This window comes from Panthera pardus, unplaced genomic scaffold (assembly GCF_024362965.1).
Source record: "Panthera pardus isolate Hobbes unplaced genomic scaffold, ASM2436296v1 HiC_scaffold_27, whole genome shotgun sequence".
Classification (NCBI taxonomy): domain Eukaryota; kingdom Metazoa; phylum Chordata; class Mammalia; order Carnivora; family Felidae; genus Panthera; species Panthera pardus.
In genome coordinates, this window is record NW_026526843.1 from 119,362,917 (window position 1) to 119,390,511 (window position 27,595).

Here is a 27,595-nt window from a genome sequence, read left to right on the forward strand (position 1 = left end):
TGCAGGGAGAGGAGGCAGCATTTTATTAGCGAGTTCTGAGTCGATGGTTACAGTCAGCCTGCATGCACACACAGACCATGCACATGTATATATGCACACATATGCACACAGAGCATGCACGCGCATGTACACATGCATACACACATGTGCATGCACACAGACCGTGCACACATCTGTATATATCCACACATGCGCACACAGACCATGCACACATGTGTATGTAGGCACACACATGCATGCACACAGAGGCTGTGCACACGTGTATACATGCACACGCAGAGACCATGTGCACATGTGTATATATCCACACACATGCACACACAGACCATGCACATGTATATATCCACACGTATGCACACAGACCATGCATGCGCATGTACACACGCATACACACATATGCACGACCACAGACCGTGCACACGTCTGTATATATCCACACATGCGCACACAGACCATGCACACGTATATATCCACACATATGCACACAGAGCATGCACGTGCATGTACACATGCATACACACATATGCACGCCCACAGACCATGCACACGTGTGGATATATCCACACATGCACACACAGACCATGCAGACATATATATGCACGTGCATGTACACATGTATACACACATATGCACGCCCACAGACCGTGCACACGTCTGTATATATCCACACATGCACACACAGACCATGCACACATGTGTATATAGGCACACACATGCACGTACACAGAGGCCGTGCACATGTGTACACATGTACACACATGCACACGCAGAGACCATGTGCATGTGTGTATATATCTACACATACATGCACACACAGACCATGCACACGTATATATCCACACATATGCACACAGACCATGCACGCACATGTGCACATGCATACACATGTATGCACTCACACAGACTATGCACACGTGTGTATATATCCACACACAAGTGCACAGACCACGTACACGTATATATCCACACATATGCACACAGACCATGCACGTGCATGTACACATGCACACACACAAACCACACCTACACACGCCTGCACATGTGCGCACACACATGCACACACACACACACACACACACACGACAGAGGGGACAATCACAGACCCCAGCCTGGGTCACACATCGCATAGAAGCGAACACCTCCCCACCCTGACCTGGCTCCCAGGGATGTTCGTGCAGCCTGAAATGTCTAGCACTTCCTGAGCTGGGGCTGGTGTCCCTTAACATTCTGACCTCACAGGTACCGTCACTGGCCTTACAGCTGACCGGACAGCCCGATCAGGCTTCTCCAAGGCTCGTCCCCTTTCCTCTCCTGCAGCCCATCAGAAATGGCTTCTGAACAACAGCACTAAAATGGTTTCAATAAACGCGGTAGCAACGGGATCAAAGAACAAGGCACATCAGGGCACTTTCCCCCCTTCTCGGGGACCCGGGAGCTTAAGCAATATTTTTGTGTGTGTTCTGTGGGTTGTCTGCTGATTCTGCAGGAAGCATAGTTCGGCTGTGTGGTCACAGACGTGGGTCACATGAGGCGCGAGTTTTCCCTCTGTGTGTTTTCCATCATGTGGGAACTCGTTACTCATTTAATGCAAGGGGTCTGCTGTTCATGAATCAGGCTCGGACCAAATCAGCACGTTTTCTGACTCTCGTAACTGCAGCTACGTTTTAAGATCATTGCCGTTTCGAACGTCCCCCGATGTCTTACTTTTCGGGGTGTGAATGTGGACATGGGGGCCAGATGAGAAGCCCCAGCTGGTCCTACATTTTAAAAAGCTGCCAGGGGCGCCTGGGGGGGGGGGGTGGGTCAGTCGGTTGAGCGTCCGACTTCGGCTCAGGTCACGATCTCGCGGTCCGTGAGTTCGAGCCCCACGTCGGGCTCTGTGCTGACGGCTCGGAGCCTGGAACCTGCCTCGGATTCTGTGTCTCCCTCTCTCTGACCCTCCCCTGTTCATGCTCTGTCTCTCCCTGTCTCAAAAATAAATAAAACATTAAAAAAAAAAGTAAAAAAAAAATAAGTAAACGTTAAAAAAAAAATTTTAAAGCTGCCATACGCCAGCAACCGCACAAAACCCATCAGCCCCTTTCTGTGTATTTCATTAATTTTCACGTTTGTACGTTTCTTATACGTAGTCAGACTTTTTTTTTTTTCTTTTTTGCCTCGTAGGCCAGGATTTCGATTTGTCGGATGCCCTCGATGGTGAGTGCTTTTAAAATTTCGTAGCTGTGACAAGTGGGAGGTAATGTTAAAATTTAGGCTCACACAGGACAGTGAGTTTTACCCGCACGTAGTTAAGTATAGCACAGCCTGTACGGGGGTCAATGCCTTCGTATACACCGTATACATGCTCTTGGTCTCAGTGAAAACCTTGCTCGACACCTGTTAATGGCGGGTCCTCAGCGGGCTCAGAGCTCCCGAGCAGTCTCGCTCACAGACTGTCTTTTCTCTTTAGACAGTAACAAGAAACCCACAGCGCCCCCCAAGAAGCCCGGCACAGGTAAGAGGCGGACGTCCCTGGCGGGCACGGGACAGATCCCCGCCGTCCCCCCCCCCCCCCGTTGGCCCCCAGAGCTGCTGGTGAACCCCGTGGGCCCCGTGGTTTCTCTGCAGAAACCAGGGCTGACGTCCTTGTGGGTTACCAGCTGCCAAAGGGTGTGGGACCAGAGAGCGTTGCAACCCCTAGACGTAGCTGCAGCTCGGAAAGGGTTCGGAACACGCAGGCCACCTGGGTCATCAGGGAGGCTCCCGTCGGGTGGTCCCGCACGTCTGGGCCCGGAGACGCCCATCGCAGGTGCACGGCCGCCCACACACGGTGTCACATGTCTGTCCCCAGCGCTCCGAGCCTTGCCTCCCCCGAGGCTGTGGCCACTCTTGGGGGACTTGGGTTCGCCCGTGGCTCTTTTCATGTGACGGGTCAGGAATGCGGCTCTGACGTTCTGACCTTGGTGAGACTGGGGCCAGGAAAAGCGTTTAGGGAGCTGGGGAAGCAGGGTCTTCTCTGTCTGTGTAGGGGTCTGAATTCCTCCCCGGAGCCTCGGGGCTGATGACACGTTTCCCTTGCAGACAGTTGGGACTTGAACTTGGAAGACGCCCTCGGCGGGGGAGGAAGCCGTAAGTATGGTTTTCGGAAGTCTCCCGTGTGGCTGACGGTCCTTCCGATCGCCGCATGAGTATCATTCCCACGAGCGTCGTCTCTCGGAAGCAAGCGATGGCTGTCACCCCCCAAAACGCAGGCGACGGCCTGTCCTTGTTGGCCATTGCTGTTGGGTGTGTGGTTTGCCCCTGTGTGGACCTGGCGTTTATTCTTCAACGGGGCTCACCGTCTTTGGGGTGACGGTGTGAGCTCAGGCATGGGACCCGTGCACACACTCACCAAGAGCCCAGCCTGGCTTGTGGCCGCCATATTGAAATGCTCAGTCCAGTTTGAACCGTGGGCCCCGCGTTTTCCTTTGGGCTGGGTCCTGCGAATTCCGCAGCCGGTCCAGACATCTGCTTCGGTTTCTGTCGGAAACTTACAGAAGCGTGGGAAGGGCCCAGTTCTCTTGAGGGTGAGTACTGACACTGGGAAAGAAATGGGCAGGGGACTGTGTCCCGGGGTCCCCACCCTGAGAAAGGGCACACTCTAATTTGTAGCTGTTTGGGAAACCAGGCGGAGGTGAACTGATGCCTTTTCCTTGGTTTTCTTTTTTTTCGTGTGTGTGTGTGTGTGTGTGTGTGTGTGTGTGTGTGTGTGTTTGCTGACTGCAAAGTGCTCATAAATGCAACGCTTATCTTTTACAAACAGATGACCCAGTACCGCCTAAACCACCCAAACCGAAGCCTAACCCAGACCCCAAGCAGCCTGGATCTTCCGGTAAGACTCCCTCCCCTTCAGGGCCGCTGGGCGTTTCTCAGAGGATAGTGGGCTCCCTTTCAGAGAGGCGCTCATTTCACGGTGGCCTGGGCACCACGTGGGCTCCGCGGGGCAAAGTCCTGTGGGGTTTCCAGGAGTGGAAAGCAGCTTTCGAAAAGATGTTTGCTTTTTCTTAATGTTTATTTATTTTTGAGACAGACAGTGTGAGCAGGGGAGGGGCAGAGAGAGAGAGAGGGGAACACAGAATCCGAAGCTGGCTCCAGGCTCCGAGCGGTCAGCACAGAGCCCAATGCAGGGCTCGCACTCATGGACCATGAGATCATGACCTGAGCCCGAGTCACATGCTCAACCGACTGAGCCCCCCAGGTGCCCCTCTGTAGACACATTTAATCTCCGCTATTTTGGGGCTCATTTCTGTAACCCAGAAATGAATTTTGTACATCGCTCCTCACTAGCCACTTAATGAAGAATCCTATTACCTGTTAATAATTTTGCCTTTGTTTTTTAGCTTTTATGAAAAGACTATCATATTACTGGCAAATGGTTTCTTGATCGCGTGTATATATTTATGTTTTTATACTTATATTTTCTCTTTCCTTTCTCTTGTATTGGAATCATTTTGCCTTGGGTAGAAAGCCCAGGACATATTCAGTTTTATCAGGGCCATGTGCTTGTCAATGCATGTGGTCATATATATATTTTTTTCTTTTAACCCATGAGTCTCACGTCGTACGCTGAAGGATGTCCTCCTACAAAGTATGTGGCTTTGTGGAATGACCCGTATTTCATCATGATAGGTTTCGTGAAACTGATGCATTAAATTTGATGTGTATCAGCTAGCTATTGACCCTTAACAAAGGATCCCCAAACCCAATGTGGCCGAAAATTTTTTTAATCGTTCTGTCTCGTGAGTCTGGGCGGGGCTGGGCTGGGCGGGGCTTGAGTCTGGGCGGGGCTTGGCTGGGCGGGGCTTGAGTCTGGGCGGGGCTTGGCTGTCCTGTGTCTGTGGTCAGTGGGTGGGTCCTCTGGGTTGGCTTGTCTGGATGACTGAGGTCACTGTGCCACGAGCTTCGGTGAGCCCCTCTCAATGGGCAAGACCACCCGGCCCAACGGAGGCTACTTTAAACTACTGGCTTGGCTTCCATTTTGACAACTTAACCTCTGAGTCTCGTGGCCGAGTCCAGAGTCGAGAGGTGAACAAAATGTGTCACCAGTAACGGGGGGAGTGAACAGGTAGGGCTATTACTGAGGTTCCTTTGGGATCATTTCATGCATATTCATCCAAAAGATTGCTATATGTTTTCCTTTTTCTGTTTTTTGTTTTTTTGGAGTCTTTTTCAGGCTCTGTAGCAGAGTTTTTGGTGAGGCTAACTTCAGGAGCTTAAAATAGAATTGGGAATTAAATTGTCATTGCATACTGGAGACATTTCTTCCAGAAAGTATACTCCCTGTTGGATTGCGCCTGTCCCTGCTCTGCTTTTGATCCTGATGGTGTTTTCTTTTGTTCCGAGACATCGAGACCCTCCTGACAGTCCCAGGATAGCACATAACACTTGTGTTTTTCTCTCCTAGGTGGCTTCTCAGATTCCGATCTCCTCGATGGAGCCTCAGATGCAGGTAGAACGATGACTTCTTCTCTTTCCTCCCTGTCACCCACCTGTTGTGCAGAATCACGGCGGGGTCTAGGCTCTTAGCGCTCAGTGATGCAGATGCATCAAGGCTGTGGACCGTAAGACGTGCTCCACGGGGGCTGGTCCCCAGGAGCTGTGTTGACCGCAGGCAGCTACCCGCCGTATGCACGGGCTGGAAGCCGGCCAGACAGGCCCTTCTTGACGTTTCCTGGATGCACCAATCACCTGTTTTGTCGGTGACTATTTGGTGCTGCGGATGAAGTAAGGTCTGAGCCACCCAGGCGCCCCACTTTTTCTTCTTTTGAGAGAGACAGCGTGAGTGAGCGAGGGGCAGAGAGGCAGAGACACAGAGAATCTCACAGGGGGCAGAGAGTGAATCCCGAAGCCGGGCTCGCGCTCACCTGACGCGGGCCTCCGACTCACAAACCGTAAGATGGTGACCTGAGCCGAAGTCGGATGCTTAACCGACTGAGCCACCCAGGGGCCCCTCTACCTCTTGCTTTAAAATCTTCGGTTGGAATAGGGTCCAAAACAGTCCTTAAATATACTACATATTACATAAATGAGTAAAAATGGTAATATAAAGTAAGTATAGTAATATATGTGTTTATAGTAAGTAGAATATATTTATGTGTGTTTGTTATCATTTACCTTACATTTATGTGTATTTACATGTTGGGTATATTTACGTATATTTACATATGAATTTACACGTACTTTGTCTTAACATATTCTTGACCGTTGAACAACACGGGTTTGTCTCCACGGGTCCACTTACACGTGCCCTTATTTCAGTAAATACGGCACGGTCCCGCAAATGCATTTTCTTTCTGACGACTTTCTGAATTACATTTTGTTTTCCCTTGCTCCCTTTATTCTAAGAATACCGTGTCGACTGTTTATGTGTTCGGTAAACCTTCCTGTCAACAGTAGGGTATTCGTAGTTAAGTTTTTGGGAAATCGAAAATTGTACACCAATTTTTTCTTTCCTTCTTTCTTTCCTTCTTTCTTCCTTTCTTTCTTCCTTCCTTTCTTTGTTTCTTTCCTTCTTTTTCTTTCTCTTTCTTTCGTCCTTTCTTTCTTTCTTTCCTTCTTCCTTCCTTCCTTCCTTTCTTTCCTTCTTTCTTCCTTTCTTTGTTTCTTTCTTTCTTTCTTTCTTTCTTTCTTTCTTTCTTCCTTTCTTTCCTTCTTTCTTTCTTTCCTTCTTTCTCTTTCTTCCTTTCTTTCCTTCTTTCTTCCTTTCTTTCTTCCTTTCTTTCTTTCTTCCTTTCTTTGTTTCTTTCTTTCCTTCTTTTTCTTTCTCTTTCTTTCGTCCTTTCTTTCTTTCTTTCCTTCTTCCTTCCTTCCTTCCTTCCTTCCTTTCTTTCCTTCTTTCTTCCTTTCTTTGTTTCTTTCTTTCTTTCCTTCTTTCTTTCTTTCTTCTTTCTTCTTCTTCTTTCTTTCCTTCCTTCTTTCTTTCTTTCTTTCTTTGTTTCTTTCTTTCTTTCCTTCTTCTTTCTTTCCTTCTTTCTCTTTCTTCCTTTCTTCCTTTCTTTCCTTCTCTTTTCCTTCTTTCTTTCTTTCTTCCCCTTTCTTTCTTTCTTTCTTTCTTTCTTTCTTCTTCTTTCTTTCTTCCTTCCTCTCTTTCTTTCTTTCTTTCTTTCTCTTTCTTCCTTTCTTCCTTCCTTTCTTTCTTTCTTCCTTTCTTTCTTTCTTTCCTTCTTTCTGTCTTTCTTTCTCTTTCTTTCTTCCTTTTTTTCTTCCTTTCTTTCTTTCCTTCTCTTTCTTTCTTTCTTTCTTTCTCTCTTTCTTTAGTTTTCCACCCATTTTGAGACAGAGAGAGACGGGGGCAGGGGTTTGAACAGGGGAGGGGCAGAAAGAGAGGGAGAGAGAGAGAGAATCCCAAGCAGGCTCCATGCCGTCAGCACAGAGCCCAACTCAGGACTCAGTCTCATGAGATCATGACTTGAGCTGCCATCGAGAGTCAGATGCTTAACCGACTGAGCCCCCCAGGAGCCCCACGTACACGGATTTTCAACCACACAGGGAGCAGACGCTGCTAATCCCCTTTCGTTGTTCAAGGGTCCCCTGTACGTATCCGGGAGTCAACAGGGATGTGCCTTTGATCTCCTCGTAGCCAGGGGCTGGGTCTCAGGTGGGCTCTGAGGCCCTGGCTGGGATCCTTGCTGAGCCCAGCGAGAGGGGCCAGAGGCCTGAGGCAGCCAGGACTCACTAGGTCTCCTGGAGTCCACCATGGGAGCGGTGGTCTCAGTCAGGTGCATGGGGGTAAGCCCGAAGTTCCCTTTAGCCAAGCGGGGACGTCCCCGCTCAACAACGGGAAAGGACAGGTGTGCCCGGCCTTGTCTCTGCAAGGTCATTCCCAAGTTCCCTTCGCAGCTCGAGGTCCCGGGAGTTGATCCTCAGTGGGAGTTTGTCTTTACCAAAAATCTGCCTGACGCAACTCATCTGCCAGCCTGTTTCTCCGTTTCAGGGGGCGGTGGCGATGGCCCCGGCGGTGGAGGCCCGAGGCCTGATGGGGAGGAGCAGGGTAGGTATCCCTGGTTTCTGATGCCTGGAGTTTCTCACACACGCTGTTGAGAGACAGCAGAATGGGCTGCTCAAGACCACACCTGTCGTGCTGGCTGTGTCATCCTAAAGATGCCGGCACACGGGGCACCGAAGCTGGTGGTTGGTCCGAGCCACACACGCCCCAAGCGCTCAGCTGAAAAGCTGGCTGACCGCCCTTCAGGGACACAGCCCAGGGGTGCCGACGTGACCTGCATTTTAAGTTCGTTTTCCCAGAGTGCCCTAAGAAGGAATGCCAGCGGTCTTGCCCCGGGTTCCTCAGAGGAACAGAACCGTTGGGATCCATCTATCTACAGATATGGGTACAGATACACAGGAAGAGATTGATTCTAAGGAATCGCCCCACATGACTGGGGAGGCTGCCTTCTGCAAGCCGGGGGCTCAGGAGAGGCGTTGGGGTGGTTCAGTCCCAGTGCAAAGGACTGACAACCAGCAGAGCCGAGGGGGACGAGTCCCCGCTGAGTCTGAAATCCCGAGAACCAGGAACGCCCATGTGCAAGGGCAGCAGACAATGGATGTCCCAACGCCCACTCTGGGAATGAACAGGAACACCGTCCTGGCAAATCAGACGGAACATACAGAGGGGTTCAGCGGCTTTGATTTCCAGAAAATGCGTGGAGACGGTGATGCCACATGACCTCAGACTGGTCCCAGAGGGGCACCACGCACGGTCGGCCCGTGTTGCCCCCCCGAGAGTTTCCACGTTGAACTGTTGGGACCCGAGCACTGGCCTTAGTTTAGGGCAGGAGAGGAGTCAGGGTGTCCCATCCAAAATGGTGCCCGTAGTCAAACAGATTCCAATTCCCAATGGGAGTTTCGGGAGCAGTGTGGCTGGCCCTTCGTGTCATCCACATGGATTGGAGGTGGGAGTTGGGCAAGGCTCAGGAGTGGGGTTTCCTCCACGGTCACCCTGTGGTCACGGGGTCCCCAGTAACGGTGCCTTGTGCTTCTTCCCACAGCTGACTCCCCTGGGGTGGTCCCTGGCATCGTGGGGGCCGTCGTGGTGGCCGTGGCTGGGGCAATTTCTAGCTTTATCGCCTACCAGAAGAAAAAATTGTGCTTCAAAGAAAACGGTAAGGTTTTCGCAATAGCTTCCTTTCTTTTGCGCCTTACTAACTGGAAATCTGTGCTTTCTTAAAACTAAAACAAACCAGAAGTCTGGTTGGCATGAGACATGTGCAAGGCTGCTGATAGTTCAGGAAATCGCTGTAAATTTGGAAGTCACTAACCACCCCTGTCGTTTTGGGTTTTCCGTCTGTGAAATGGGGAGGTGGTCATCTGCACGCCAAGGGCCTTTTGTGAGGATTCGTAAGGCTGTGTGTCAAAGTCTTGACGGGTTGGTTGAAGAAATGTTAGGGCTTAGAAACATTTGTTCGTCGTTACTTACGATCACGGCCACCTCATCATCCTTTGGACAAGAGCGATGGCTGGGGGGCCGCCATATTGTTTTCTCCACCCAAGGGAATTAAAATCGAAACACAGGGCAACTGATTCCTTTTCTGGTACAATCCCGTACCAACAGGTAGTTGAGAGGGTTCTTGGATGGGATATAAAATTTATAGGTGACAGTAGACAGTGCCTCACTTACTGACATGGGGATTGGAATTGCACTGTTGGGTGTTTTGGGACCATATATGCAAGAGTCCCTGAATTACATAGGATTTGCTGTGGCGTCAGTAACTTCTGTTTTGAATGTAGCTCACGTTCATGCATCTCTGGGTCACTCTGCCCAGGTCACTTGCTTTCCCTCTTGCAAGAATAATGACGGGTAGGCTCTGATGTGGTTTCAAAGGTCCCATGGAATGTGGATGCTACTCCTCCTTGGAGGAGCCTCATGATGTCTGAACTCCCGACCTACTGCTGGCTTCAATTACATATTCATTCTTAGCTGTTGCCTTCCATCTTCAAGGACCACTGCCTAAGGACTCTGGGGAACTTCACAAAAGATGTCATTAGATGGTGACACACAGTTAGACTATAGGGTGGGAGTCTACCCTTAATCTCCCACCATTCCAGATTTTTAGATTCACAAACTCAATTTATATATAGCCTGAAATTGAAAGTCCCCAACAGCACCCTTACTGTCTTCTTGCAGTGAAGGCTAAGAGTGCCTGATTATGTCTATTTACCACATATGACTGGGTGACTTCCATCAGGGGTGCTCAGGTCACTGTGCCCGGTTGCCTGAATGTTGAATGTCCAGGATGCCCAAATGGACAGGTGACCAAGGTCAAAGATGTGCCCAAGTGAACTGCTGGTCAAGGTCAAGGACGTGGCCAAATGGACGGATGGCCAAGGTCAAGGACATGCCCAAGTGGACCGCTGGCCAAGGTCAAGGACGTGCCCAAGTGGACCGCTGGCCAAGGTTAAGGATGTGCCCAAATGGAAGGATGGCCAAGGTCAAGAAAATGCTCTTGGAAGACATGCAACGAGGAACGAGAGAGGGGAAACCAATGAAAACACCTGTTGCTTCTCCTAGAAATAGCAGAGAGGCTAAATAGTTGGGGATTAAGGAGAAGTGCATCTCTGTTTCTGTTTCAACTTCATTTCTGTCACACTGTATGAAGACACTCAGCTCAGAGTATGACGCTCAGCCAGGAGAGGAGGAAGGCACCCTGCTAGGGAAGAATGCACAGGAAGTGCAGGCACAACGATTTCCTGAAAATCTGTAGGTGATCTTCAAATCCAAACTGGGTTTCCAAATCCCATCAGATTCTGGTGTCACAAAGCACTTCTGTCACCTTGTCTTAGCAAGGGACGTGTCCTCCCTTGGGTGCTGTGGTGCTATTTGACATCCATATGCCAAAGCACAGGGACTTGGGCAAGTACTCAGGAGTCCTCATGGAGATGACGTTGTCCAATATTTGGAATGGGATCAGGACCTTGGAAAACTAACTGTTCTCCATTCTCTCCGCACCTCATTCCTGGTTCTTGGAACATTCTGGTCATTGCATGGCATGAAAATCAAAATCTCCCCAGGTAGGAATAGTTGAATTTACAATTTTCAAAAATAAAAGCTGCCTTTCCTGAAGAATGGGCTGAGGGCAGTCCGTGACTCAACGTATGGGAGCGAGGACCTAGCTAAATTCATTTCCCCAGAATGTCATCCAGTCTTCCACTCTGCATGAGCCAAATTAGATTGCGGGTGACTTCACAATCTTTATTTGTTTTGTGGTTTTTATGGGGTTCATGATCTTAGCTGATGTAGATGTACAAAGAAAAAGTAAAAAAAAAAAAGAGCAAAGGAAGAGGCAAAACATAACAAGGAAAGGAAGCTGGGGGTTCTGGTTTCAGTTGTTAGGCATTTTTGTCTGTAGCCATAAAATGTCCAGTGTTATGACAAAGAAAATTAGGTTCTATTTTTCTATAAACTGCAAGACGTTAATGCAGAAGAGTATTTTTTCTGAGTGTGTGAATAGACATTTTGGTGTTTCGACCTGTGTTATGGGATCAAGTTCTGTGTTGGTCTCACCATCGGGCACACAAGTCCCTAGACCCTCCGGAGGTCTGTGCGGGGTCATTTATAGGTTTTGTTGCCGGGATAGTTGTTTAAAGAAGCGCATACCCAGATGTCACTGTGGGCTTGGACATTTTGCAAGGAGGATGTGGCCCCAGTGCGTCCCAGTGGTTGAAGAGATGCCATGGTTTGGGGCTGTTTGTAAAGAATGTGATTTTCCAGGACTTTGTTATTGCATTGGAGTTTGTCGTGTCTCTTGAATCGGCATGCAGGTCAGTGTTGAACAAGTGGGTGCCAACTGAAGTTTTCTCTCAGCGTGGAGGTGTGTCAATCACATGCTAGCTGTCTTGATACGAATTTATTAAAAAAAATTTTAATGTTTATTTTTGAGAGAGACACAGATGGAACATGAACAAGGGAGGGGCAGAGAGAGAGTGAGGGAGACACCAAATCAGAAGCAGACTCCAGGCTCTGAGCTGTCAGCACAGAGCCCAACATGGGGCTCCAACTCAGGAACTGTGAGATCATGACCTGAGCCGAAGTTGGATGCTTGACCGAATCAGCCCCCCAGGCGCCCCGATAGCAATTTATTTAAATGTTTTTTGGTATCACGTTCCGAGCTGACGCCCAGAAAAGTATCCATGTCTGACCAAATTTGGTAGATGTGTCCTTTGGTCCTAATGATTTGGACATGTTCCTAAGGGTTGAGTGTGTTTTTCTAACAAATGGTGCACACTGGGCTGTTGAGAGCCGTTTTGGACGTGGGCCCGTGGTCGGTCCCACTTCAGCATCTTAGTAGCAGATGCTTGAGGCGTTGCTGGAGTGCGCAGCTGGGGCGTCCCTCCCCTGTCTTTCCCTCCCTCCCTGCTTGTCTCCCCACTCCTGCCCCCCTCTCCTCCTTGATGTTGGTTTCGTTTCGGATTCGGCTTCCTGTTGCACTTTGGTGTCTAATCATTGCTGCGAAAAAGAAAAAAAAGTCTCGAAAGCCTGCTGTATACTTCTGAGCCCCAACAGTGTCTTTGTCCGAGCTGGCGGCTGCTTTCGGGGGCTTTGCTGGACCCGCCTCAGACCTCTGCAAAGTTTACCTTTGCTGTTTTTATTTTATTTTTTGTTTTTTGTTTTTTGTTTTTTTCTTTCCTTTCCCGACCTTTCGTTTCAGACCAGCCGAGGATGTAGGCACGCACAGAACGCCCCGTGCAGGCCCGAAGACGTTCCCGTGTGGTCAGTGTTTGTCCGCTAAGCCTCAGAGCCGAGCACTTGCCCCTGTCCGTATGCCTAGTCGGTCGCCGCGGTGAGGGGGTCGTCCCCGGCCGGGGTGTGTGTTTCCTGCCTTCCAGATGGCACGGAGGCTCATAATGTTGTCTTAGGTCCCACGCGTAGGTAGCCTCACGACGTGCGGAAGAAGGCGCAGATTTTCTTTTAAGCTTGAATTCACTGCCAGGGAAGAGTGGCGAGGGGTTGAGGGGTCGGCCGTACAACATCACCACGTTCCTGACCGTCGAGTTCCTGTTTGCTAGCCAACCGGGCAGGAGGGCAGGGAGCTGTCCCCGCGGTCCCTGGAGGGTCCCCAGACACGGCCGGCCCGGGTCACCGGGTTTCTACGTCCCCGTGCAACTTGGCATCTCTGATTTTGCGGCTTGTGGGGTTTTCTGGCGCATTGCCCCCACTCTGTGTCCGAGGAAGCAGTTTCCAGCTGTCTCTCTCACCAGGCTTCGTAAAACGGGTGAATGTCCCCCCCTTTCCCTAAAAACCCCAGGACGTTACAATCGCGGAGTCAGTCGGCCGACAGTCTGAGTGGAGGGTCTGTGTGGCCCCAAGAGCAAAGCCCTCAGTGGGACCTACAATCAGGCGCTGCTGGGCCGTGCTCCTGAGTGCTCCCCCAGAGCCTCGATCGGGGTTCTGAGTGCTCGGTGTGTGTGATAGAAATAGTCCTCGGGCTTGGGGACCCCCCCCCTCCAGCCTGCCCCAAAGCTGCAGTGTCTCTAACGGCTTACACGGGGACACGTGGTCCCTTAACGTCCTGGAGGTGACGATGAACAGTGCCTGTGTGCAATCCGGGGTCCCCTCAGGGGCCTGCAGCATGGGGGGCCCGGGGACAGGTGCCCCGTGTTTCCAGGGTAGGTATGCGTCCCCCTGGAGACGGGGAATGTGGCCGTGCGTCCCTGCCCGCAAGGCCTGGGCCTCCCTGCCCAGGGTTGGCCTCGCCTCGGGCCACACTGACCCCCGGGGGTTTTGCAAGAGGCTAGAGCTGGATCTGGGAGAACCGCCCCGGGGCTTTGGGGTTTTGTCCCGCGGCTCCGCCCAGCCGGGTGTGACAAAGTCCCGGCTGAATCACAGCCAACACCACCCACCCACCCACGGGGCCTGGCTTCCTGCTCCCCCCCTCCCCCCCGCCTTGTGCGTGCGGATGCTGGGGGTCAGGACGCACCCCTGCTCCCAAGACCGCAGACCCCGCCCTGTGCCACACGGCGTCCAGCCCACGCACCCCCCGACCGCGAGGCCTTCGGAACGTCCTGCAAAGCTGGCATCCCGTGACCACACGCGCCCGAGCCTCAGACGCCCTGTTACGTGTCGCCGACAACGTTCGCCCCACGTGGACGTTCCCGCTAGGAGTCCTCACTGTGCCTTGTGGGCGTTTTCCAGGCACACCCCCCCCCCCTCCCCCAGCGTGAGCGGTTCGTCTGCGACCTGCCGTGGGTGTTGAGGCCCCCCTGTCGCCGAAAACGTGCCCCTTGCGCTCCTGAGCGAGGCCACCGTCGGGAAATAAACGCTTTTTGTACGCGAAGCTGGGACTTGTCTTGAATTCTGTCGATTCGGGCCGAGTATCCGCGGTGGGGTTTTGGGGGGCGGGGTGTCTGGGGGCAGGTCGAGTCTGCTTTCGTGCCTAGCAGCAGAAATTTGGAAAGTGACAAGAACATGACAAGGAGACCCAAGCGCAAGCCGAGGGGACCCCCCACCCCACCCTGTGGATGGGGCTGTGTTTGCATCTTTCCTGCTCCCTGTGGTGCTGGGGGGCAGGCGGGACGCTGGGGGGCTGATTCAGCCTCACGGATACCAAGGGGCCTTCTCTGGATTCACCCCCCGGGGCATCTTTTCTGCTTCCTTTCAGCCGACCAAGGTGACGTGAGCTCCAAAAACCAGCAGAGCACCAACTCGGACCAACCCGGTGAGCACAAGGCCTTTCTGTCTTCTGTCCTGTCCACCCGGCCCCGGCCCCCTGCCTCCGCCGTGCGTCCCCCGGTTGTCCCGGGACAATGCAGGACGTGGGATGTGGACCTTTACGCCCCCATGCTTGCCAGGGCGTTGGTTCCGGGACGCGGGATAAACCGGGCTGGGATCCAGGCTTCAGAGGGCACCCACTTTGGCCTCAGACGCTCTTTCAATGCCCGTTAGGATGCTTTCCCCGCGGTGCATAAGGAGCCGGGAACTCAGCCCCCTGATGCGCAGCAAAGGGTTAAAGGTTCCTTTTCGGAGACGCGTGGTTTGTTCCAGTTCCTTCTAAACAGTTGTCTCCACCTGGTGCAGAATGAGGTCAAGGGGACGGGTTCTTTTAATTGTTCAAATACTTATTTATTTTTGAGACAGAGAGAGAGAGAGAGACAGCAAGGGAGGGGCAGAGAGAGAGGGGGACACGGAATCCGAAACAGGCTCCAGGCTCTGAGTTTTCAGCACAGAGCCCGACGCGGGGCTCGAACTCACGGACCGTGAGATCAGGACCTGAGCCGAAGTCGGCCGCTCAACCGACTGAGCCCCCCTGGCGCCCCAAATTTAAGATATTGAAGTGCTACTTTTCTGGAAGGCTTGTTGTGTGTTTTTTTATGGTTTTTTTTTTTTTTTTTTGTAGCTTTTTTTTTTTTTTTTTTTTGCTACACTTGATTGTTCTGTGAAATTTCTTGAAATTTCTTTCCGAAGCAGATCAGGGTCAGACTTTGCCGTTGATGGTGCATTTGGAGGTCACGTGTAGCCTCTAGTCCCGGAGGCACCTGCTTCTGGGGGTTTTAGGAAGCCGAGAGTCACGGGCGACCGGGCCCGGCTTGCAAAGTCTTTTCTTTTTGGTCTGTTTGCAGTTCAGTGGACCCTTCTGGAGAAATAAAAGCTATGCAGCCGTCGAACGCGGCCCCCGTGTTTCCAGCAGGATCCAGCCCCGACCTGCCCACGCCTGTGCTCACGTTCAGACTGTCTGTCATGTACCGCTTGACATGTGTTTTTGCCTGTTTGCACCATGCTGGGTAGAGGAACGTCACTGACACCCCGTGTTCATTCGGAGGGGACGCGTGGTCAGCTTATCCGTGGCCGCTAGGGGTTTCCCCCGGGGGGCTGTGAAAGGCCGACCACGCATCACAAAGTCGTTTGAATCCCGACCCCACTGAAGTCCCCCCCACCCCCGCCCCCATCCCGGGAGCTCTGGGCCATTGACCCTGGGAGACAGCGAGACAAGCCTTCAATTAGTGTCCTCAGAATTTCCTTCATTTGGGAGGAGTTTTGTTTTTTTGTTTTTTTTCAGATCAGACTAATAAAGAAAGAAATAAGGAACCAAGTACTTTTTCCTTAAATGCAATGCCGTGGGGTGACTCCTAAAGGCTGTGGGACACCGTGGTAGGGCTGGGGTCCCTTTTCTGGGGCTGTGACACAAATGACCGACCTAAGGGTAGCCTTTCAGTTTTGGGATTTTCTTTCTCTCCCCGTTTCCTTCCACTGGTCTTGGTACATGGGGGACAAGGCCTTCTCAGTGTTCAGATACTCCCCTGCAGGGGATACTTCTTTGCATTCAGATACTCCCCTGCATTCAGATACTCCCGTGCATCCAGATAACCCTCTGCATCCAAATACTCCCCTCCATCAGATACTCCCCCATAGCAGATGCTTCATATTCAGATACTCCCCTGCATTTAGATACTCCCCAGCATTAGATATTTCATATTCAGATACTCCCTTGCATTCAGATACTCCCCTGCATGAGCTATGTCATATTCAGATACTCCCCTGCATTAGATACTTCATACTCAGATTAGCCCCCTGCCTTCAGATACTCCCCTTTCAGATACTCCCGTGCATCCAGATAACCCTCTGCATCCAAATACTCCCCTCCATCAGATACTCCCCCATAGCAGATGCTTCATATTCAGATACTCCCCTGCATTCAGATAGTCCCCAGCATTACACACTTCATATTCAGATACTCCCCTACATTCATATACTCCCCTGCATCCAGATACTCCCCTGCATTAGATACTTCATATTCAGATACTCCCCTGCATTAGATACTTCATACTCAGATTACCCCCCTGCCTTCAGATACTCCCCTGCATCCAGATACTCCCCTCCATCAGATACTCCCCTATAGCAGATGGTTCATATTCAGATACTCCCCTGCATTCAGATAGTCCCCAGCATTACACACTTGATATTCACATACTCCCCTACATTCAGATACTCCCCTGCACCCAGATACTCCCCTGCATTAGATACTTCATACTCAGATACTCCCCTGCATTAGATACTTCATACTCAGATTAGCCCCCTGCCTTCAGATACTCCCCTTTCAGATACTCCCGTGCATCCAGATAACCCTCTGCATCCAAATACTCCCCTCCATCAGATACTCCCCCATAGCAGATGCTTCATATTCAGATACTCCCCTGCATTCAGATAGTCCCCAGCATTACACACTTGATATTCACATACTCCCCTACATTCAGATACTCCCCTGCACCCAGATACTCCCCTGCATTAGATACTTCATATTCAGATACTCCCCTGCATTAGATACTTCATACTCAGATTACCCCCCTGCCTTCAGATACTCCCCTGCATCCAGATACTCCCTTGATTAGATATTTCCCATACTCCCCTGAATTAAATACTTCATAGATACTCCCCTGCATTCAGATACTCCCCTACATCAGATAGTCTCCTCATTCTTCCATGTGGGTTTTTGTTGTTGTTGTCGTTGTTGGGAATTTGTTACCTATAATGTCTTTACAAAATGTTTTAACTGCTTTGATGTGAAAGCTCCCTTTAACTTTGGGGTAAGACTGCCTTGTGGCAGGGCATCTCCTGACATGTTTCCTAACAGCTTGAAATGAAGGGAAAGCATACTCTTCCTCCTCGAAATAAACAAGGACTTTTGTACATTGAGAAACACTGCCCCCCACCCCCACCCCGTGTAGGGCTCTGCACGCACTGGAAGGCAGAAGTTCTGATGTTCTGTTTGTCCGTGGCTCAGGTATGTGCGGAAGTGAACATGGCCGTGTGGAGTCCAGAGGACCTAACACACATCTCAAGTGTTGGGGTAGACCAGTTGTCAGGGGGCTGAGGGCTGGGTTATCCAACACGGCTGGGTCCCAGTGCTACCTAACACACAACACCTAGGTTTACAAACGCAGCACACGGGTATCCACATTCTTCCCGAACGAGCCTTCAGCATCAGACTGGGCACATAGACCCACTTTACAGTAAGAAAAAAGTGCATAAAATCGTTTTGTGACTCTGTGAATAACATTGATGTTTTACAGGCATTGCAGTCCTACTATAAGCATAAATGTCTCCTTACAGGAGAGTAGAGGGGAGCTGTGGGTGACTCATTCATAAATAAATGTATACGTGTAAGAGAGATGTCCACGAGGCTTATTTTTTCCTGGAAGGTGGGTGCACATCTTTCCAGATTCAAGCTCACACCAGGTGCGTTTCATCATAGGTTCACGTCAAGGTCGCACGGACATAAAAAGAAATGTCTGTGGTTGGCGTTGTTAGAAGGCTGTGTGTGTGAAATTGTTGACGACAGGTGCCTGATTGTCCTCCATATAGGCTGTGCCAATCCATGATATTCCCAGTGATGTCTCAGATATCTTCCGAAAACCCTCCTGGCTTTATGGGTCCTTGCCACTGTTAGTTGAAAATACGGTACAAAATCAAGGCTTTTACTTTGCAGTTCTCTTAACACAGGTGAGGTTGGGAATGTGTGTATGGAAAATTCACTTCTACGGCCATTTCTGGGGGACCCGTTTGAAATGCCCGTTGCCCGTTTTTATATGCATTATTGGCCCTGCTATTATTGATTTGTGGGAACTCTTTACATATGAAAGATAGTGCTGTTTTTGTTGTGAAGCTTTTTAAAAACTTACTTAAAATTTTTTTTTCTAATGTTTATTTTTGACAGAGACATAGAGCATGAGTGGAGGAGGGGCAGAGAGAGAGGGAGACACAGAATCCCAAGCAGGCTTCAGACTGTGAGCTGTCGGCACAGAGCCCGACCTGGGGCTCAAGCCTCTCTCAAAAATAAATAGACATTAAAAAGAAAACATGCCTCCATACAGATTTGAGCAAAGAATTTCCTTATAATTTGTTCAACATTCTCCAGGTCTGTGGGGAATTCTACATCCCATGATTTTGTATCCTCTCTGTGTCTCCTGTTTCGGTTCTGAAATAATGGTTGGATGATGATTATCTTTGCCATTTCTGTGTTTTTAATTCGTGGCCCTTGTCATTGGCTTTCTCTGGGTTTCCAGGTTGTTGCACACGGACACCCCTTGAGTCGAACTCTTAATTTCCCTGATTCCCCATCCTTTCTTATTGAATATTGTAAATATCCCAGGTCTATCATTTCCTCCCGGCTCAACTGTGGACTCTGAATATCTTCTTATTTCTATTTTCCAGAGAGTCACCATTTCCCGTTTTTTTCTTTTTCTTTTTTTTTTTTTTTGTCAACTCAAGGGTTTTTGAAGTGTTTTGCTTTTTAATGTCCCCGTGATATTTCTGTGTTCTCAGCTTTCCTGGACTCGGTGACCAGTCTCCCGTTCTGTTGCCGTGTGTCACCAGGGTGGTGTCTGTATCATTTCTGCTTTTTTTTTTTTTTTTTTCCAGCGAGCGGAAGCTTTTCTTTCTGAAAAAGCTCCCTGAACGTGGAAATGCGTGTGGATTCTCGGTGTTTCGGGTGCAGAGGACAGGAACCTGCCTTGTCAGCTGCTGTCTGTGCAGGTACCTGTGTGTGTGCCCTCTGATCTCCAGCAGGTGGGGTGGGAGCGTCGTCCTGGGAGTGGGGCCACATTATGTGGGTCACTCTGCGCCTCCGAAAAAGGGGGTTCAGAAGAGCATGTGCCTCCCAGGGCGCCACAGTGTGACCGTCACCAGCCTGCAGCCCGGCGTCCAAATCCCACCTGCCATCTGAGAATGGCTTTCATAACCGCAGGTGGTTTGAAAATCTCTGAGAAGTGTACTATTTTATGGCGCGTGAGAATTCTGCCACATTGGAGTTTTAGGCTCCATAAGTAACATTGGACGGGTGCACACGCCTCCTGTTTTCCTGCCGGTGGCTGCCTCCCCTCCCCCCCCATAGTGGCCAAATCGAGGGGTTTCTGCAGCAGCTTGCAGAGAGGCTCCAATGACCCCCCCTTAAGCACACTCACCGGGTTGAGATGGGGTCGCGCTGGGAGGTCATCTCCCGCGAAGGACCCGCGCCGGAAGCAAAGACGCTCGGGCCTGCCTTGCACGCACTGTGCTCATGATACTGGGACTGCAGATGCCTCTGTCTGCTGCCAAGATATTTTTGTCACCCCCAAAGGAAACCATCACGTACGGGTTTCCTGGGGCGGCCGTAACACAGCCCCACAGACGGGGCGGCTTAAACCACAGGAGCGCGTTGTCTCTGGGTGCTGGAGACCACAAGTCCGACATCCAGGCGGGGCAGAGGGTGGTTCTCCCGGAGGCTCCAGGGGAGAGCCTGTTCTGTGTCTGTGTCCCAGCTTCTGGGGGCTGCGGGCGATCCTGGGCGTCCCTTGGCATGTCCCGCCCCTGCCTCTGTGTCTACACGGCCTTCTCCCTGTGTGCCTGTCTGTGTGCGAATTTCTCCCTTTTTATAGGGACCACCGGGCATATGGGGGTCGTGTCTCAGCTGGGCCCAGGGTGACCTCACGGGAAGACACCTGATTACATAGGCACCAACCCTATTTGCAAAGACGGTCACACTCTGCAGAGTTACAAGTTACCACTCCACGAGATGATTTGGGGGCGGTGCTTTGGGGGGAACCACAATGCACCTCTGCACACTTCCCATCCCTCTGCCCTAAACCCCCAGAAACCACCAATCTCCTTTCTGCCTATGGATTTGCCTGGAGTCTGGCTTCTGTGACTGAACATACAGTTTTATTATTTTATTTTATTTTATTTTATTTTATTTTTATTTTATTTTATTTTTTATTTTTATATTTATTTTATTATTTCCTTAAAGCATCTCTGTGTCTCTGTCTCCGTCTCCCTCCCTCTCTACACACACCTGTGTGCACCCCCAAACGCATCTGTTTTATAAGGATGTTCCGCGGACACAGAAAAGGCGTTCCCCACACATGCACACATTGCTAGATGCCAGGAAAAAAAAAATGCAAAATAGATCGAGGTTCATTTCCCCTTTTCCATGTTTTTGGCCCAAATTCAGTTTTTTTTTGGGGGGGGGGAGGGAAATACAAACAGCTTTCACAACCAGGCTTTATGATGATGATGATGATGAGTTTCTTTTCCCGTGCACTCACGCCATTTAGGAGACGGGTTCAGAGCGTTTGGGAAATTGTAACTTTGTGTTGTTCCCGCCGAGACAGGCGGCCTGCAGGGTGGTGTGGCTAATCGAGACAGAAGAATCACACAGCCTCAGGGGAAACACGCTATCGATTCTGGGAAAATAGGGAAAAAAATCACAGGAAAATAGGAAAAGAAAAACAAACAAAAAAAAAGTAGGACCCATCAGGAGAGCCGGGTTCTGGGCCCGGAGAACTGCTTTGAAGCCTGAGATCCAGGCACAGGCTGGGTTCTCCCGAGGCCTCTCTCCCCGTGGAAAGAGGTCATTTGCAGCCTGCCGCCCCCTTGCGAAGGCTCTTCGGATGCCCCTCTGCGTTCAGACCCTGCCCGCTCCCCCAGCGGCCCGGTGGGTGTCCCCGTGGCCTGCAATGCCACACCGCCCTCCTCTGGTTTCACTTTCTGTGTCCCCTCCGGTCTGTCAACCTCAGCCAGCACCCGGCAGCTCACGGGTGCCCGGCTCAGAACCCGTGTGCGTGCACGGTATTTGTGGAACAAAATGCGCGAGCTCCTGTGATGCACCCCCCCTCCCCCTCCCCCTCCCCCTCCCCCTCCCCCTCCCCGGAAGCAGAAAGCCTGGAATCCAACCATCCCTGTGTAGGGAGCGTCCTCCCAGTGCCCGGGGTGCAGGCCTTTGATGTAGCTGAACCTCCCAGGCCTGGCGATGCCTGTTTCCAGCCCTGACGGAGGGCGGGAGGCTGGCTGCGGGTGTGTCCTCGGCGTGCGAGCCCTTGCTGGTCTCACGGGCCCCGGGCTGCACACGGGCTCCGGGCTGCGGGGTCTCACGGGCTCCGGGCTGCAGGGTTCGGCGTCTGAGCTCGCGGCCCATTAGCTTCTGGCCGCGGGACTGCCGTTGGGTTCATACTTTCCGCTTGAAACATCGCCTCTGTGCCTTCCAAGCTGGGAGACAGGAAGTCGACACATCGAGGGTGGGGTCCGGGAGGCCGGATCTCACGAGCCGCCGGGCTGCGGCCTCCGAGGGGGCTCCTTCCGACTGGCGACAGCCATGGAGAGGCGCGGGGGACTGTGCTGGGTCGCGGTGCTGGGCTTTGTGCTGTGCGTCCAAGGTGAGACCCGGTTTGCCCCGAGGGAGACGCGGGTGGGCGCCGGGCTGGAGGTCAGCTTGGTTTCCAAATCTGCTTCCCCAGGAGCTTGTAGGGAGTTAAGTGGCTTTAAGTTGCCGGGCTGGAAGGGAACGCACGGGAGTGAGTTCTTAGGAGAAGGCACACGGGACAGAGGGCCGGTTCGGAGCCCCGGGCTGACGGGGTTCTCTGCCTGGTTCTGTGTCACATTTCAAGCACAGCCCTGTTTTGCGGGATGATTCCAGCTGGAAGGGGGGGGGGGAATGCCTGCTGCAAATGCCTGGTTCCTGATGCAAAGCATTTGTTCTGACCGTTTGCCTTGGGGTAAAAAACAGAGTTGGAAAAAACGGCTTGTTGGTGGGGGCATGGCGTTTCCAGGGCTTGGTTCTGTTTGTGGAAAACGCTGCGTTCCAGCTTTTGGATAAACGCCATCCTTTCTTGTTGTGCACGAAAAGTCATGTGAGTTGTTTACGCCCAAGGTCCCGTGTCCCAGATGCCCGGGCGTCCGGGTGGGGCTGGGCTGGGGGCTGTAGGGGCCTGTCTTGAACGCATGAGACGGGGGAGTGAAACAGCCCCCTCGGTCATGTACATAGTGGCATTCCCAGGAGGCAAGTCTGGGTGGGACATAAGTCTGGGAAATGCCGTGGGTTTGCAGCCGTGACTCAGGTGTCCCTGTTCTGGGGCGGCCCGTGTATCCTGCTCAAGCTGCGTTCGGGGACCAGGACTCGGTTGTCTGGGGGCTGACATGATGTGGAGGGAGACGCCAGGGCGCCCAGCCCAGGACGCTGGGCGAGACCCTTCCGTTATCAGCGGGACCGGGCACAAGTCATTTTGGGAGCTGTAAGTTCAGCACAGAGAAGCCTCGCTGCACACACAGCCCCCCTCGGAGAAGCACGTCCCAGACTTTATTCCTAGCGGAGTCTCACGCAGCCCGATGATGGTGCCCATTCTTATCGCCGTGTTGCAGATGGGAGCACTGCGGCACGGAGGGGGAGGGGGGAATGAGGCACGGAGGGGGAGCCCCCCAGTGATCAGTGCGTTGGCTCTCGTCCGAAGCAGAAGCAGAAACGAAACTTGCCAAGGTCGGCTCGGCGGTTTGGGTCTGTTGAGCGAAAAGGAAACCTACGCCTACGTGCCCGATGTGCTTCTGTTCTCCCTACGGCTGTGGTCTGTCACCTTCCGGTATATAGATCCCTACTTCTCCCGCGAAAAGATACACCGACTCTCACTCAGACCGTGTCACGGGCTGCGTTCGGGTGCACCCTGCATTTTCTCTTTGCTTCTGGAAACATGGCGTGTGCCAAAGAGGCAGGCCGGCCACGCTGGGCCACACCCCAGAACCCATCCAGAGTCTGTCTGCTTTCTGCGCGTCTTTCTCCGTGGCCCCCAACGTACCTTTGATCTAGCCAATCTGTGGGTGTGCGGGCCCAGCCAGAAGTGGGTCATTTATTTAGGCTGGCTGCGGTCACCGCGCCCATCGGTGGGGCCCAACCGGCCCGGCTGTGCAGGGGGGTGGGTCTCAATGCTTGGTGTGCGAGTGACCTGGGAGGGAACTGGATGAAAGGCAGGAGGCCAGTGCCCGCCCCTGGAGGTGCTCATTTGGTGTGTGGGTGGGGCTCGGGCCCTGCTGCCCTGAGTCAGCACCGGGCCATCTGGTTTACCCTTGGGTGGAGCCCCGTGGATCCGTGGCACAAGGGGGCGGTGGCTCTGGGGTCCCCATTCAGAGACGCATCATCACCCAGCATGGCCGACCCAGAGGTGACATCCCCTACGTAGAGAGGCCACAGCTGGCCATTCTCAGCGGGGGGCGACATTGACTGCAGGGGACACACAGAATATTGTCTATGTCTCTTTCCATCTACAATCTGCCTAGCCGTCCATCCATCATCTATCATCTATCCATCCGTCCATCCGTCTCTATCTATCTATCTATCATCTATCAATCCTACCTCCTTACCTACCCATCTGTCATCTATCTATATCTATCTAACCATCCATTTATTATCTGTGTGTTGTTTCATCTACAATCTGCCTATCCATCCCTCCATCTATCATTTAGCCATCCGTCCATCCATCTCTATCTACCTGTCTGTCTACCTGTCTATCCATCCGTCCATCCATCCATCCATCCATCCATCCATCATATCTAGCCATCCATCATCTCTATTTATCTGTCTATCTCTCATCATCATCATCATCAATGTATACATTCAGATTCATTTTAAGGAACTGCCCCACAACATGGTGGGGCTGGCAAGCCCTAAATCCATAGGGAAGGGTAGAAACCCTGCCGTGCTGTCTCCGAATCCCGTCTTCTCTGGGAAACCTCGCCTTCAACTGATCAGAGGCGGCCCACCCACGTTACCAAGGGTGATGCGCTTCTCCCTGCAGGAGATTGTAGATGTTAATCCCATCGACAGAGCACCTTCCCGGTGGCATCGAGACTAGTGTTTGACCAAACATCCGGGCACCGTAGCCCAGGCACGTTGACACAGAAAAATGGCCCATCCGGGATATTTTCATCTTTCCACTTCCACGGTCTGAGATGCCAATTGTGTATATGTTGTTTATTCCATGTGGGTTGCGAGAAACGGTGATCTGGACAGAATGCTGACACTCGGGTGGGTGGGTGGGAAAGTCTAATGGGCGGTGGGCATCAGCATTGCTGGGGGACGGGGTCAAAGTGCAGAGTCCCCGGCCGGCCGAACCTCCTGTTGTGTGATTGAGCCCCACCCTGGATGCTTTTCTGGTTTCCCAGGTGGTCCTTCTGTCTCAGCAATGTGGGGACCCCCTGCCTCTTATCCAGAGGACATCCCTGGGGCTGCTTTCCATGGTGGTTGAACTTTTGTGTGTTTGAGTGTGTTATGGGCTCACTGTGGGCTCCATAAAATATAGCCCCAACCCCAGGATGGCAGCATGCGACGATATTTGGAGGTGGGGTTTGTACAGAGTGGATTAAGGCGAAATGAGATAGTATGGAGGACCCTGATCCCATAAGACTGTTGTCCTTATAAGAAAAGGGGAACAGGACACAGGTAAGCGAGGAGAGGGGCCTCGGGAACAACCAGCCTCAGCCCTGCCTGGATCTCAGACCCCCGGCCTCAGCCCTGCCTGGATCTCAGACCCCGGCCTCAGCCCTGCGTGGATCTCAGACTCCAGGCCTCAGCCCTGCCTGGATCTCAGACCCCTGGGCTCAGCCCTGCCTGGATCTCAGACCCCTGGGCTCAGCCCTACCTGGATCTCAGACATCTGGCCTCGGCCCTGCCTGGACCTCAGACCCCCAGCCTCAGTCCTGCCTGGATCTCAGACCCCTAGTCTCAGCCATGCCTGGATCTCAGCCTCAGCCCCATCTGGATCTCAGACCCCCAGCCTCGACCCTGCCTGGATCTCAGCCTCCCAGCTTTGGCCCTGCCTGGACCTGACTCTCAGCCTCAGCCCTGCCTGGATCTCAGAGTCCCGGCTTCGGCCCTATCTGAATGTCAGAACCCCAGCCTCGGCCCCACCTGGGTCTCAGCCCCCCAGCCTCAGGCCTGCCTAGGTCTTAGACTCCCAGCCTCAGCCCTGCCTTGACCTCAGACTCCCGGCCTCAGCCCTGCTTGGATCTCAGACTCCCAGCCTCAGCTCTGCCTGGATCCCAGACCCCCAACCTTGGCCCTGCCTGTATCTCAGACTCCTGGCTTCAGCCCTGCCTGGACCTCAGACTCCCAGCCTCAGCTCTGCCTGGATCCCAGACCCCCAACCTCGGCCCTACCTGTATCTCAGACCCCCCAGCCTCAGCCCTGCCTGGATCTCAACCTCCCAGCTTTGACTCCTCCTGGATCTCAGACTCCCAGCCTCAGCTCTGCCTGGATCCCAGACCCCCAACCTTGGCCCTGCCTGTATCTCAGACTCCTGGCTTCAGCCCTGCCTGGACCTCAGACTCCCAGCCTCAGCTCTGCCTGGATCCCAGACCCCCAACCTCGGCCCTACCTGTATCTCAGACCCCCCAGCCTCAGCCCTGCCTGGATCTCAACCTCCCAGCTTTGACTCCTCCTGGATCTCAGACTCCCAGCCTCAGCCCTGCCTTGACCTCAGACTCCCAGCTTCAGTCCCTGCTGGACCTCACACTCCCAGCCTCGGCCTTGCCTGGATCTCAGATTCTAGGCCTCGGCCCTACCTGGACCTCAGACCCCCAGCCTCGGCCCTGTCTGCATCTCGGACCCAGCCTGCAGCACCAGGAAGGGATACATGTGTGTTGTTCAAGCCACATGGTCTGTGGGATTTTCTTCCTGCAGATACAGGAAACTAATCAAAGCCATTGCTCTGCAAAATGAAGTCCACAGCCCTCCAGCCTCAGTTTCCCCTAGGAGGTGGTGAGAGACGCAGCCTCTCGGGCACAGTCAGACCTGCCTGGCCAGAGTGTGTGAGTCACCGGGTCCTGAGGGGCCCGTGTGCACGTGTCCTGCCAGGAAGGCTGGCTTAGGCCACACCGGCCGACAGGGCCTGGTCGGGCACTCTGCATTTCATGGCAGATGTCTTCCTTTTGTGACAAACGCCCAGCCCTTGGTGGAGTGTGACCATGACCAGATGCTTCTCCTCCAGGGACTGTGCACGTGGGAGCAAATGACTTTGATCAAAAAGGGAGCTTGGGACGCTAGGAACCGGGACAACTGGTTGACCTTGCCGGGCGCGGTTCAGCTGCAGGGCAGGGAGGAAGGGGTGGGGCTGGAGGAACAAGGGTTCCCCAGGACCACCTGCAGGGCTCCAGGGAGGGTCTGTCCTTCCGTCCCTGCACGTTCACGCTCAGCTGTGTGCAGCGCGACTGGCAGCCCCGCCTTCCATTCCGTTTGCTGGAATCCAGACCCTGAGGAGCGACCACAGCCTGTGGAGGGTTGATTCAAAGCTGCTCCACGGGCAGAATGTGGAGCCCGCCCGGGACGTGCCCCCCTGGGCTCGCCGCCTCCTTCCCTTCCTCGCTGTCCTTGCAAACGCGAACTGCCAGCCTCCGCAGATTGCGAAACAGCCCGGTAGTATGCTTTCTGTCCATATACATTTCTTTTTATGTGTCTTTATTTTGAGAGAGAGAGAGACACAGAGTGCAAGGGGGGAGGGGCAGAGAGAGAGAGGGAGACACAGAATCCAAAGCAGGCTCCAGGCTCTGAGCTGTCGGCACAGAGCCCGACACGGGGCTCGAGCCCACGAACGACGAGACAATGACCTGAACCAAAGTCAGACGCTTAACCGATGAAACCACCCAGGCGCCACCCCCATATATATATATATATATATATATATTTTTTTTTTTTTTTTTTTTTTGAAAGAACGACTGTGCAGAGAGTCAAAGGGGGGGACCTTCCAGTGCTGCCTGGAGGGCACCAAGATTTATTCCCTGGGTGTCCTTGCTCCATCAACGTCCCCCATGTGGGGTTCCTGGATGACAAGATCGGACCTTATAGATTGAAGGCTC

The 27,595-nt window shown here is 52.5% G+C and overlaps 2 protein-coding genes and 2 long non-coding RNA genes across 13 annotated transcripts in view; 3 read left to right on the forward strand and 1 right to left on the reverse strand.

The window, feature by feature from the left end:
• Positions 1 to 16,040, forward strand: part of CD99 (CD99 molecule (Xg blood group)) — a 32,134-nt gene extending 16,094 nt beyond the window's left edge. Inside the window, exons 2-11 of one of the 3 annotated variants that reach the window (XR_008418338.1) lie at positions 2,164 to 2,196; positions 2,450 to 2,494; positions 3,061 to 3,108; positions 3,782 to 3,850; positions 5,423 to 5,467; positions 7,952 to 8,008; positions 9,006 to 9,119; positions 12,663 to 12,724; positions 14,613 to 14,669; positions 15,571 to 16,040. Coding sequence is in view for 2 of the 3 variants with exons in the window: in XM_053891876.1 (XP_053747851.1) it covers positions 2,164 to 2,196; positions 2,450 to 2,494; positions 3,061 to 3,108; positions 3,782 to 3,850; positions 5,423 to 5,467; positions 7,952 to 8,008; positions 9,006 to 9,119; positions 14,613 to 14,669; positions 15,571 to 15,596 (494 nt within the window). In the remaining variant the exon portion in view is untranslated. Of the gene's footprint in view, positions 1 to 2,163; positions 2,197 to 2,449; positions 2,495 to 3,060; positions 3,109 to 3,781; positions 3,851 to 5,422; positions 5,468 to 7,951; positions 8,009 to 9,005; positions 9,120 to 12,662; positions 14,289 to 14,612; positions 14,670 to 15,570 lie in introns of those variants that run through there. The other 2 variants (XM_053891876.1, XM_053891877.1) reach the window with 2 other exon arrangements.
• Positions 9,126 to 11,290, forward strand: LOC109256173 (uncharacterized). The gene is made up of 2 exons (XR_002075538.2): positions 9,126 to 10,309; positions 10,378 to 11,290. It is a non-coding gene; the product is annotated as an uncharacterized LOC109256173 (long non-coding RNA).
• Positions 16,041 to 16,473: 433 nt separating the features above from the next.
• On the reverse strand, positions 16,474 to 17,321 carry LOC128773863 (uncharacterized). 2 transcript variants are annotated; one of them, XR_008418339.1, is made up of 4 exons: positions 17,197 to 17,305; positions 16,956 to 17,028; positions 16,692 to 16,819; positions 16,474 to 16,523 (listed from the first exon to the last, which is right to left on the reverse strand). It is a non-coding gene; the product is annotated as an uncharacterized LOC128773863 (long non-coding RNA). The 2 variants fall into 2 exon arrangements; XR_008418340.1 differs by lacking the exon at positions 16,956 to 17,028 and having other exon boundaries at positions 17,225 to 17,321.
• Positions 17,322 to 21,679: 4,358 nt separating this feature from the next.
• The window catches only part of XG (Xg glycoprotein (Xg blood group)), a 34,236-nt gene continuing 28,320 nt past the window's right edge, over positions 21,680 to 27,595 (forward strand). For 2 of the 7 annotated variants that reach the window (XM_053891872.1, XM_053891875.1), the window contains exon 1: positions 21,683 to 22,134. In XM_053891872.1, the coding sequence (XP_053747847.1) occupies positions 22,074 to 22,134 (61 nt within the window). In that variant the 5' untranslated portion in view covers positions 21,683 to 22,073. Of the gene's footprint in view, positions 22,135 to 27,032; positions 27,156 to 27,595 lie in introns of those variants that run through there. The other 5 variants (XM_053891873.1, XM_053891874.1, XM_053891871.1 and 2 more) reach the window with 5 other exon arrangements.